Source organism: Motacilla alba, chromosome 4A (assembly GCF_015832195.1).
Source record: "Motacilla alba alba isolate MOTALB_02 chromosome 4A, Motacilla_alba_V1.0_pri, whole genome shotgun sequence".
Lineage (NCBI taxonomy): Eukaryota > Metazoa > Chordata > Aves > Passeriformes > Motacillidae > Motacilla > Motacilla alba.
This window is the reverse complement of record NC_052045.1, coordinates 136648-149364: the sequence shown is the minus strand read 5'-3', so window position 1 is coordinate 149364 and position 12717 is coordinate 136648. Positions and strand designations below refer to the sequence as shown.

The window sequence follows — 12717 nt, the reverse complement described above, 5'->3', positions numbered from 1 at the left end:
GTTAACAATCTGCTTTCCCTGTTTCCTGCTGAGTGTTAGAAACTATTTTATTTTGACAACAGTTTTGTACCTTCTTTTAGTTCCTAAGATTTGGTTTCTATACCAAGCCAAAAAAAAAAAAAAAAGGTAGTTTCACACTTGAGCTGCAGCAGGAAGATGTAATCACGGATGTGGGTTCCAGTACGCTGTTGTACAGGAGAACAGCTCTGGCGGCAGAGCTCTCCACCATGAATCCAGAAGAACAGATTGTAACCTGGCTTATTTCACTAGGAGTCTTAAATTCCCCTAAGAAAATAGTGGATGATCCGGAGGGGTTCCTGAAAACTTCTCTGAAAGATGGAACTGTGCTTTGCAAACTCATTAATCGGCTTCTTCCGGGATCTGCAGAAAAGGTAATGCTTTCTGATGTATTTTGCTATGTTGAGACAGAGCCCTGCTTAATGAAACCCTGCCCTGGGCATTCCGAGGCCTAGTTACTCTGGTGAGAGGAGCAAGGAGCTTCAGGGTGAGGTGTTTTACATTTAAGTTTCTAATTAAGAGCCAAATGTGATTGTAGCTTTGGTTCCTTGATTTTGTTTCAACATCCAGAAAAAAACCCTGCAAGGTTGCAGTTGACTCACCCACATTTAGTCAATGGCAGAAAATACTCGGCCTACTAGAGATCACAGTATCTTGATTTTAAATAGAAGGGTTTGCAGTGTCCAGTATTTACATCAATATAATTAATTACAACTGTAAATATATTCACTCTTTCAGAACTCTTACTGCAAAATGCTTTGTTAGTCAGGAAATGCACTGGAGAAGCAGGTTGGAACAGGAGCAAGCAAACAATGCTTGCATCTATGCCATTTGGTCTGTCCCAAAACCAGCAAATCCATTGGTACTGAAGCCATGTGCATGCCTCCTGTTACAGTTTGACAAGGCATGTATTCACAGTCCAGAAGTGTGATAGGAAGAATCTGAAGGAGAAGAAAAAGATTAGGAGTCCAATGAGAGATAGGAACTGGCAACACGGAAGAGAAGCTTTTTAAAAAGCAGCTACACAATAGGTTCTCCACCCCACAAAAAAAAGGAGCCTTTCATTATGCAGAAATCAGTTTTGCTAGCTCCTTATCCTTTTCTTACTTGTGGTGGTTCGGGGCAGCATGTTGTTAAAGGTCATCAATTTCCCACTGACAGTTAGGGCACTGTCATATGCTGGCATTCAAAACAAGATGCCGACAGTTTCTGTGTGTGCATCACTTCCTCCAGTGGCTTTCTTCCTGCTTCAACAGCTTGCCTGCCACCCCCACCCGCCCCCTGAAGAAGCTTCCCTAATTCAGTATAAAAGGCACATGTCAGTATTCATGCAGGCCTTCTCAGTACAGGCAATGCAATGAGATCAGTGGATTTTCTTTCTTTAGTATTGCCTGGAGCCTAAAAATGAAGCTGATTGCATCAGTAATGTTCAAGAGTTCTTGAAAGGCTGCGCACTTCTGAAAGTGGAGGTAAGTCAACTTAGATCCTTTCTTTTATTGTAACATGCCGGTTTGATCAGCATTCATAAAAGAAGCCAGATATCAGAGGGGAAAAGTTGGTATCAATTCATCATCTTCTGTATTAATAACATAAATCAGAGCATGGATGATTTAATATTCAGTCTGGGTAATTTGGAAACAGTGTATTAACTGTGAGCTTAACAGATTCTCATCTTTTGAGACAAAGCATGCAGCAATAACGAGATCTGTCTAAACAGACTTCAACCTGGACCTGTTCATAAGTTTTTTTTCATTATTAGAAGGAATTGTACATTTTAGCCCTGCTTTTATGGGAAGGTGAAGTATTCTTAATACTGCACTATTTTTTCATCCCCTGCAACTGTTCTGTGAGATTCTGCGAAACACATATTGAATTGTTCTTACACAAAAAAAACCCCAAACCTAATGAAGTCAAAAGACACCTTTCTTGTGCCTGTTCCTGATCCTATGTGTGTAGATTCTTATGCTTAACCATAGCTCATATTTGCAAGATCAGAGTCTAAATGAATCACTTCAGAGTTCAATTAATTTGTTACTATCTAAAGACTTTTGTGTCACACTTAAATACCTACAGTAAAAAAAAAAAAAAAAAAAAAAAAGGAAAGAAAAAGAAAAAAGAAACCTGTAACTATCTTATTTGAAATATGCTCAAGATTGTGGAAAAAAAATTTCTGAATACAAGTCTGCCAGAAGCAGGGACAGGGAATCCTTGGGCATTATACAGAATATTCGTGCACCACATTAAGAAAAGTCTAATCCACAATAGCTCTGTTCCTGCGTTTTTTCCTTTGAAAGTCTAAACAAGAAAAGGGCCTTTCTTCTCTTTAGAGCTTTTTAGCTAAGCAGCATGAAAATGTGCCCATTCCAGAACTGTCTCCCTGGTCTTTTGTTGCCCGGTGATGCATTTCTTGGAGCCTGCTGCAGCAGCACAGTCTTAAGAGCATATACATATAGAGAGAGAGATTTATAATCCCTGAAGGCCTGTTGCATCAGAAATCACTTGTTGCCAGTCTTCTGGTATTGACCATGTGATTTCTTTCTCTCATTTTCCTGAGAGTTTAGTTTTCTATTTGCAAACTAATAACAAAATGGTTGTGATGGAAGTTTTTTTTTAAAAATGGGAATCTTAAACAGCTAAAAGGTAGGACAGGAGAACAGTCCTCACCTGTTGTGCAGTGCCATCTCATAGCTTTGAAGCTCATTCTGCAATATTGCAGTCACACTCCACAACTTTCAGATACTCAGGCAACATGGTGTGTCCATCTCTAGGTGTTCCTCTGATCCTCCATGTGCCTTTTCTTCCTTGGCTTTAATAAAGTTAAGGTTTCTTGCTTCTTTTTTATTTCTGATTTGTAACCCACTTCATCTTTGAAATATTCTGAGCCTTTAGTAGTCTCCCTTATACTCACGTGTGCCTCTCCTGTTTGCTGTGAGAGGACACTTCAAAAGCTGGATAAAAACTCAAACCTCTCTAGCTCAAGTTTAAATTTTGCAGTGAAATGACAACAATTTCTTCTTGTTTTTTTTTTCTTTTCCAAAATACTGTCATATTTGAACACCAAGACATGAATTTTGCTTCTTCCTTGCTCCTCTGTAGCTTCATGCAGAAGAAGGCTCAAGGTAGGGCATCTGAGATGGTGGGCAAGACATGGCACAGACAGAGTGCTTATGCTTCCTTCCGACTCTTCTCCCATGTTGCCAGCTTTTCTGAGTCCTCTCAGGCAAAGCCTCTGCCATCTGTTCCTTCTAAAAGCTGCTCTGTTTTGAACATCTTGACAAGGAGACTAAGCAGCGTTCCTATCGGTGATCCTCCCTCAAGCCTGATCCCTAGTTTGCCTTGGAAAGAGCCATTGCCCTTTAGGAGGGGGTTTACTGCATCACATTTACTCTGGAAGCGTGTCTGGAGCATCAGATCAGGCAGAGAACCTTCTGCTTCCAAGTTCTATCAGCATTTAGGTTGCAGTGATCAGGTATTAGGTAAAAGGAAGATGAGCACAGAATAGGGTTTTGTTCTGCCTCAGCAACATAGCCTGAGGAAAGAGTAACATCACGAAAGGTCTGGGTCTGGGCTAAGTACGTTTTCATTCTGTGACAGCCATCCTGCTGCTTACCCAGGCCATGGATATGAAAATCAAACCCTGAAGGTTCTCTGAAATTCTGCCCTTCTCCAAATGCCACAGTGAACACTTGCTTCTTAGATGTGAAGTAGTACCCTAGGGCTGCACCTGAGCCACTTCTGTTTTGAGACTGACAAGGGTATGTTAAGGTCAAACACTCTGTTCCTGTTGCAGATGTGAACAAAAGAGGGTATTCTGAGGAAAATGAGAGTTCACAACTTATTTTCTGGATGCTGACTTGTACAAAAGGGCCTCATCCTGGGGAATCTCAAACATTACATTTGCATGCCATCCTGGCAACCCTTGGCCTTACAGAATCACACAATCACAGAATTTCTAGGTTGGAAGAGACCTTTAAGATCACCGAGTCCAACCCATGTTCTAACACCTCAACTAGATCATGGCATCAAGTGCCACATCCAGTCTTTTTTTAAACACATCCAGGGATGGTGACTCCACCACCTCCCTGGGCAGATGATTCCAGTATTTGACCACTCTTTCTGTGAAAAACTTCCTCCTTAATTCTAGCCTGTATCTTCCTTGTCGCAGCTTGAGACTGTGTCCTCAAGCTTCATTGTACTCTACCTTCCATTTGCTTTTGTCATGGGTGTCTGTGCAGCTGCCATGTAATACACCACTTCACTGGACATTGCCAGCATGCAGGAAAGGCAGTCAGTGTGGAAGGCAGGGCTTCCAACAGCTTTTGGTGGAAACTCAAGTCCCACTTCCCACTGAACAGACACTGCTTGCCAGTCTTTCCCAGTAGGAGGGAATGCATAGAGGTTACTCTTTCAGAGCTACACATACCTGCTTCCCTCCTACCCTTTGTTGTCCTGGTAACTCAGGAAGTGGAAGAAAGACACAGTGAGGCAAACAGCAACTTCTCTTGTTTACAGGTGCAGTGAAACATTTGGACATAGGGGTAGAAAGACACTCTGACCTTCCTGCTATCAGCTGGCTCCATTAAGATGAAGCCATTCTACAGGCTGGAGGTGTGAGCTGGAAGAATCCACCTCATGGCAGAGTTTAAATAACAAAACTGTTCCTTAGCTTCAGCCCAGGACTGAAGCCTGAAATCTTTTGCTGTTTTGTGTGTATTAGTCCTAAAAGAAATGGCAAGCAGGGGAATCACTCCATCCTTCTAACCAGGCAAGTGTTTTAATGAGGTGAAATAATGAGACTGTGTCCAAAATTTTCCAACAGCTTTTCAGTGCTAGAATTTGATCCAGGTTATAAGAATATCAGTCAACCCAGCTCTGCTGAGGCAAAGGACTAGGCAAAAGACATGGGCACTTCATTGGAGCTTAACTGTCCTTAGAGGATTCTTTCATGGTTTGGACTGAGGAACAGTGCAGAAATCCTGAATGTGCTTCATTTACTCTGTGGCTTCAACATCTGAGCTGTGTATCTGACCCAAGAGCTGGTCCAGTGAGTGAGCACTGCCAAGGCAATGCCAGCTGGATGCTGGTGGGTTGAGGTGGAAAGTGGATAACAAAGAGCTCTGTCCTGATGGCCAGGTGGAGTCTAGTGTAGAAGAGACAGGGAAGAGATCATGACTAAAGAGAAAAATCATAGAAGGCTCTTGGCCCAGCTTGTTCTTGAGGACAAAAATGGGAACTTTGCTCTTGACACCAGTGTGCATATAAAACAACAGCAGATCAATAGCTAAGCATCATTTGCTAGTGAAGAAGCACAAGACCTTCATTCAGCAGCCGCATTTTATTGTTATTAACTACAAAACTTATGTCAAGGTCTGAATTTTGTGAACTAAGAACAGTATACGCAAGATAGCTGGATTAAACCTGACTGTCCAGAACAATTGTAGGATATGCAGAGGGTAATTACCATCACGGGCAGCACAGAAGTTATTTGTGCTTTTGGAGGTGCCTGCAACCTCCAACAAACTACCTGGACTACGTAGTTTGGCATGGGAGAGCAGGTGAGAGATCATCACCCTTTTAGCTCCCCATCCATGCACTCCCAAAACTGCTCTGCTTTGGCTTCACTCCAAAGTGACATTACTTCTCCTAGCTAGATAACATCAGAAGCGAGAGCTCCTGCCCAGCACCAACCAGCACAAGCACTGGAGAAAGGGTCTGTCTGCAGTTAGAGTGACCCAGTGTACCAGAGACCCCTGGCTCCAGGTGTGTGGTCTGTCCCTGCATGGGGTTGGGACAGCTGGGCTTCACCCTGGATATCAGGGCAGTGCTCCATTCCCTGTCCACACTGCAGCCTGCTGGTGTGCTGATGTATCTGGGGATTTTCCTGTTCCCTGTAGGAGAATGTTCCCCAAATAGATGGGCACAGGCAGTAGAGGACATGTCTCACTGCCTCAACTGAACTGTGCCCCATCTATGGGCCCTTCTGCAGTGCTTCTCTTCACAGTGGTGAAAACCTGCTGCAATTACTGTTCCAACAGTATGGGTATTCCTTTTCTCTTCTATCCTTTCCTGTCCTTTTAAATGTTCCTTTTCCACCTTTTCCCCCTTTCTTTTATTCCCTTTCCCTTTCCCCTAATTCACTTTTTCCCTTTCCCTCCCCCCTTTTCCCCTCCCTGATCCACTTTTCCCTTTCTTTCTTCCTCCCTCCCCCCCACCTCCGGCCTTTCTCTTCTTCCTTTTCCCATCCATTTGCTCTTTGCTATCCGCTTCCTGCTCTCCCGGGGCTTTCCCGGTGCCTCCGGCCCGCGGCCGGCGGAGGGAGCTGCGGCCGCACGGCGAGCCGCGTCCCGCAGCGAGCGGCGGGGCGGAGCGGGGCGGCGGCACCGCCTGTCACTTCCCCTTCCCTTCTCTTCCCTTCTCCGCGCCGCGATCCGGCTCCGGGTCAGAGCCGCAGCGGCCGCTCCGCAGCACCGCCCGCGCCGCCGCCATGCCCCGGGGCTGCGCGCCCGCCCGCCCGCCGCCGTGAGTACCGAGCGCCTCCGTGGCGCGGGGGCCCCGCGGGTGTCCCCGGCGCTCAGCACGGCTGTCTCCGGCCAGCTCCCGCGGGTGTCTGAAGCGGGTGACGGGTCCGCGGCACCCGAGCAGAGCGCCCGGAGACGGAGCGGTGCTTGTGCTCCGCGGGGGCAGCGGCGCTCCCGCCGCCCGCCCGGCTCTGTCTCGCCGGTGCTGGCGGAGCTGCGGCCGCACCGCCGCTCCCGCTGGAGGCAGAGCAGATCCAGTGGGAGCTGCCGGGTCAGCGAGCGCCCGAAGCGCCGCATCGCTGGGGGACGGGCGGCTCTTGCCCCTGTCCTCGGGTTTAGAGGGGTCGCGGCCGCGCCGGGCTTCAGGCTTGGCACCCAGCTGGGCGCTGTCCAACTGTGGACAGCTCGGACTCGAAACACAACCAGGCTTTCCCTAACTTTTCTGTGCTTTCCGTCGCGGGACTGGGGTTTTGGGTGCTGATAACTTGCTAGCCGCACCCGGGTTTGGGTCTCCTATTCTCGTCCTTCCCGAAGAGCCGGGTGCTCTGGTCCCGAAGCGCCGGCTCCTGCTCGTCCCCTCGCTGCCGGCGGCGGAGGCTGGCGGTGCGGCAGTGCGGAGCTGCTCTTGCCCGGTGCGATGCTTGACGGAAACAGCCGGAGTGTTTTACCGAGGGGAGCTGCAGTCCGTGATTCTGGAAGTCAGAATAGCGTTTTAATGGAGATCCTCAGATGACAGGTGTAGATTTAAATGGGGTTTTAGTTACATCCACCTTATCTTCTAGCTGCAGTTTGTCTTTTAGCTATGAATGGAATTATCAATGGATTGTGCTGGAAAAAGTAAATTTTAGCTCATAAATGAGGACTTTTTTGTATGAGGAATTTATTCTGGAATGAGCTGTAGAGTATATTTACATTACAGTAGCTGACCCCACATAGCCACTGTTCCACAGTAGCTGTTCCAGAAAATTTCCCCATGAAGAAGTTCTAAATGTTATTACTTGCTTTTGTGCTAGAATTTTTTGCATATCTTTCTTCCCACCATTTTCATCTGGACTTTGTCAGCCTGATGACTCTGGCTTTACAGCATTTTTCTCAGCATTGAAGGATTTGGGATGTATTTTTCTACTTTGCTTCTTAGGAAAAAAAAAAGGTGTTAATTCAAGGCAGGACTTTATTTTTCTGGAAGTACCAAAGTGGAAGACAAAGGATATGGATGAAAAAATGACAAACCAGAGAGATGCATGCAAACAGCCCAGCCTGGCTCTTCACTTTCCTCTTGTGCAACTGTAACATCCCGTGCAGCAGCAGCTGCCAATGGGGTCAGCGCTGCCCGGGCTCTCTGTTACCATCTCTCTTTCCACAGAGAGGGGAACGTCACTGCTTAGGGCTGAAGGCTATGCTTGCATGGCACTGCCTGTAACTGTAGGGCAGGAAAACTGGTTCCATGCACCAGCTGGCAGAGGGGATGGGACTGGCATGGTCCAAAGGAGCAAGCCCAAGTGAGTGCAGGTGATAGATCAGCTCAGAAACAGCCCGAGGTAGGTGGGTATGTCCCTGGAATGTGCAGAGCAGTAGATGCGATCGGAGCTGTGGAGCTACCAGCTTAAATATTTGTAATGACAGCAAACTGTCTGCATGCTAAGCATGTATTAAATTTCTTTAGGGTAAAACATGTCTCGCAGTATTGAGTAGCTGAGTCAATCTGAAAACATATTCTCAACAAAGAGCAGCCTTTGTACTGTCCGTGTTGGACTTTGGTGCTGCTCTGGTGTGTCTGTTTAAGAGGAGGAGATGCCGCAAGCATTCAGGGCTGTGGGAGAGGTCAGTCCCCTTCCTCTTTGCAATATGCCAAGCGCACTCAAGGAGCTCTGTGTGGAATGCAAGAAAGGGCTGTTTTAAAGGGCAGTACTAGCCTAAAGGTAATTAAGACTTGTGTCCTTATTAAGCAGGATACACTCTTTAGTGTGTTGGAAGTGTTTGTAATTAGATGGTGTCTGCCAGGAGAGCTTCAAAATCATCTTTCCTGTTCATTGGATTTGTGTATCTGTGGTCTCAATCTGCAAGACCGCATGTATTTGGGGATTAGCAGATGGTGCCACGGTGGTACCAACGAGAGGAACTTTTTGTAGCTCTTGTCTTTGCTTCATTAATGGTAGGATTTGTACAGTCTGTATGAAGTTGAGACCATTTTTCAGGTGTTAGAGGGAGTCAAAGTGTTTTGGAAACTCAAACTGCCCTCACTGTTCTGGTGGTGATTTCTGAAGTGTACAAGGTTATTAGTCATGGAAAATAAGCCCTTGCTAACCATGTATTTCTGTTTCACCATTGAGGGTTAGCAACACCAAAATTCTTTAGAGTGAAATTTTTTAATATAACTGGGTTTGTCTTCCTGTAAAAAAGTGTAAATAAACTATATATTGTGATAGCAGAAAATTCCACGTGTGTTAATTCTGCTGTGGAAAATATGTGTGTGTTTATACATAGATCTGTACATACAGCCTCAATCTCTTCAGCTCTTGATAACAAAAACAGCAACAAAATCTCTCTTTCCCTCAAGGCCAGCAATAACCTTCTCGGTGATTTTCAGAGGAGTCTCTGCTCTGCAGACAGCACTGATTCCTTCCCTGTTCCCAGCCTTACACTCCAAATGCTTCTGAGTTCCCCTGCCCTTCCCACACTGCCTGCCAGTGGTGCCTCAGGAATTCTCTGGCTGTAAAGGAAATGGGACTTGTCAGCCCTGAATGGTCACCCTTTCCCTGTGGAGACACAGGGGCTGCCTAATCCCCACCGTCACCCTCCAGCACCATGGGTGGCTCCAGCAGCCAGTGTGAGATGTTTTGGGCTCGACTGACTGAGGTCATCTTTCACAGGTGTTTGATCCACATGATTTGTACACTGGAGATCAGTTCTCCAAGGTCCTGAGCACGTTAACAGCTGTAAATAAGGCTACTGAAGGTAAGAAAAAAGAGGTTCTTCTGTTGTCCTTTCAGACTATTTCTTCTGTGTATGAAGGGGCTGGTTTTTAATTTTTTTAATTCCTACTTTATGGTGATTTCTGAAGATTTGTCAAATTGTGCTGCTAGCACTGATGGCGGGAATTACATTTCAGGCTTCTGCCAACTCTGGGTTAAAATGTGATGTTTCAGAGTTGCTGTATGAACTCTGCAGAGCTCAATTATCACTTTACACTGAGGGACCTCTGCTCAGTTTTGAGCATTAAGGGGCCTCAAAGTAGGTCAGCATAAGTGATCCTCAATGTAAATGAACATGCACCTCCCAAAATGCAAATATCAGATTTTAAAGAGTTGTGTTTTAAAGCCGAAGAGGAAAACAGCTTCATCTGCATAATACCTTTCCTGAATGTCAAAATAAATGTTGTTGCTAGCTGCTCAGTCAATTGTATTGATGTTTTTCTCTCTCTCCTCTCCCTGGCTCCATGGAGTAAGCTCCTGGATCTGGGAAGCAAGCTGATGGCTTGTCCTGTATCCCTGGGAGCAAGAGTAGGCTGCTGAAGCAAAACAAATCACCTTATCCTGATTCCATCCCAGATATGTAGCTGTTCCCTACAGATTGCTTTAAAATTATATTCAGTAGCATAGTCTGTGAAAGGAGAAGTTCAGCGGGGGGTGGGGATGATGGCACAGTGGTGCTCTGGGGAGGGGTGAGGGGATCAGAGTCTCTTTTCTGAGATGATGAGGAGCAGATCTGCCTGGTGCTGGGAAGAGTTCACAGCCTCTTGTCATACAGGTGTGATAGGACAGACTCCTGCACACCCACCGAAGTCCAGCACCAGGAGAAGAGTTCCATTTCCCACTTGCAGGTTACATTTGAGATGGTTTAAAGGAGGAAATTTCAAAATGAAAACTCATTACTTTCCTCTCATGGGAAGGCTTTTCTTTTAGCTTACTGCATAATGCCTAGACATTATATAAAGTAGTGTATTAATTATTGTGCATATATAGTACATCAACATATATAATAATATATGTCTAATAATAATACATAATGTATAATAATAATAGTATGTATTTGTTAACATCTTCCCACCCCTATACATACATATGTGTGTGCGTGTCTGTGTGTATAATGCTGCTCTGAAGAAATTGAGGTTCTGAGGGTGCTGTTCTGCAGCCAGGATGCAGCTCTGCTGACAGCTCACTCTGTGGAAGTTTGGGGGTGGGAATTCGGCCTCTGCCGGCCTCAGCTTCTCCTCCATTACCAACAGCACCCGCTGACCCTGTGTAGAAGCTCTTGCAGTTCAGTGTGATGGGGCATATAAAATGTAGGTTAACTTGACTGGGAGCAGCCTCTGCAAATGCTGCTGTTCTGATTGATACTTTCTTCCTTAATCTGAAAGCAAAAGGAGAGAGAAACTCTCTTGCCTCTGTCCTTGCCTGTTGCTGAACTGGAGGGGTGTGATGGGGTGTGTGCTGACAGGGTGGCAAGGCTGCAATGCCATTTTCACATCCGTCCCCTTATTTACAGCCCCAGCTCCATACTTCCAGCCACCCATGTGCCAGCTCAGCCTGGGACAGGGCTTTGCTGGGCAATAGCTCCTGTCCTGTGTTACTGATGGGTCTATAGAGAAGCTGGGATCCTCTTGTTTCATGGCAAACATCTGTTTGAACATATGCTTTCTGTGTTTAAATGTTAAAAAGCGCAATGCCTGTGATATAATTAGCTGCTCAGGCAGAGAGCACCCTTGGGAAAAGTACAGGGTAAAATAAATATGTGTCTCAAACATTTACTTTTTGGTGGCTTAGTCAAATTCCTGAGGAGCAGTAGCCTGTGTCCTACAAACTGCCACTGCAGATGGTCCAGTTTGTCTGTTTTGGCAGAGGCCACAGGCTGAACGGAGCATCAGGGTAAGCCTGGTACCAGCTGCTGCAGTTGCTGCTGTCACCAAGGCTCTGACATGCCTGCACATCCCAGCAGCACTGCAACACCCTGGTTGGAGGCAGAGGGAAGTAGGTGTCAGCTAAGGAAGGGTTGTGGGAATGTATTTCTGAGCATCCATTTGAAGTCCAAATCCTTGTGTCTTCATGGATCTTTCTATGTAAATAACTGGAGGCATCATTTTGTAGTGGATATACTTGTAGTTCAGCAGCTGTCCATCTAAACACAGCAATACAGATGCTTGATGCTTTTTGTCTGCAAGAGAGGGCAGGGGAGGAAAACCAGCTGTGCTGGATCAGACAAGGCTCATCTGCCAAAAATAGTGTAGGAATGCGAGCAGAAAACCCAGCTATTTTAACCGTAGTTTAAGCAACATATGGCAGCAGTGTTCCGTGCTGGACCAGGCATAAAATAGGACACTGTCATGATGCGACATAAATGATACACTTTGCTGCCAAACCGTCAAAGGCAGTTTTACATTTGTTTCTAGGTTGCTGCAGATATTTATAAAAGCTTTGGAAGATTGGGAGGGGCAGGGAGAGTCATAAAATTTACAGTAATGGAGTCATTTCCGTGGGACTGTGGCTGATGACTTGAATAAGTGAAGTCTGGACTCAGGATTTATGCCCTCCCTTTCAGAAGGAATCAGGGGAAGAGTATCTCACACTGGCAGCCAGCCACACCCCTGGCCTGTGAGTCACCAAGAGCAGCTGAAACCACTCCTGCTCAAATATCAGGATGCTTCAGAGAGAAAAACCCACTCTGTTGGCAAAGTGGATTTTACATGGGGAGGGGTTTTGCAGTTGCCACAGCCCAGAAAGCTGGGAATTCACCATGCAGTTGTCCGGCAGTTGTGTAATGAGCAGGACAAGAGACAAAACTGACTCACTGACAGCACACAAGGTTTACCATGGATATTGTCCATCTCTGGAGCATGGACTGGCTAGACTGGTGTCTAGCGTGGCTGGAGTATGGCATGGCTGGGCTTTGTAAGGCAGCAGCACCTGGCAGTCATAGTCAAGGACCTGCTCCACACTGTGCAAGGGTTAAGAGAGAGACAAAGCAAGTCCCTTCCCCAAGAGCTCACAGTTTGTGTTGCTCCAGGTCCGATCCAAGGATGAGGTAGTTTTCTATTGAAATAAAAATCCTCTGAGGAGAGTAAAAGCCCAGCTGAGTTCCTGTAACTCCTACCAAACTTCCCCTTCAGAATGAGTTTTCCATGCTGACATTCAGACTGGAGGAAAATGGAGGAAAAGCAGCCTTGCAGTTTGTCTTTTCTGATTTC

The 12717-nt window shown here is 46.0% G+C and overlaps 1 protein-coding gene across 4 annotated transcripts in view; it reads left to right on the top strand.

Moving 5' to 3' along the window:
- The first annotated feature begins 147 nt into the window (after positions 1-147).
- Positions 148-12717, top strand: part of ARHGEF6 (Rac/Cdc42 guanine nucleotide exchange factor 6) — a 39206-nt gene continuing 26636 nt past the window's right edge. The window contains exons 1-3 of one of the 4 annotated variants that reach the window (XM_038122650.1): positions 148-392; positions 1404-1487; positions 9407-9491. In XM_038122650.1, coding sequence (XP_037978578.1) covers positions 228-392; positions 1404-1487; positions 9407-9491 — 334 coding nt within the window. In that variant the 5' untranslated portion in view covers positions 148-227. Of the gene's footprint in view, positions 393-1403; positions 1488-6442; positions 6538-9406; positions 9492-12717 lie in introns of those variants that run through there. The other 3 variants (XM_038122651.1, XM_038122649.1, XM_038122652.1) reach the window with 3 other exon arrangements.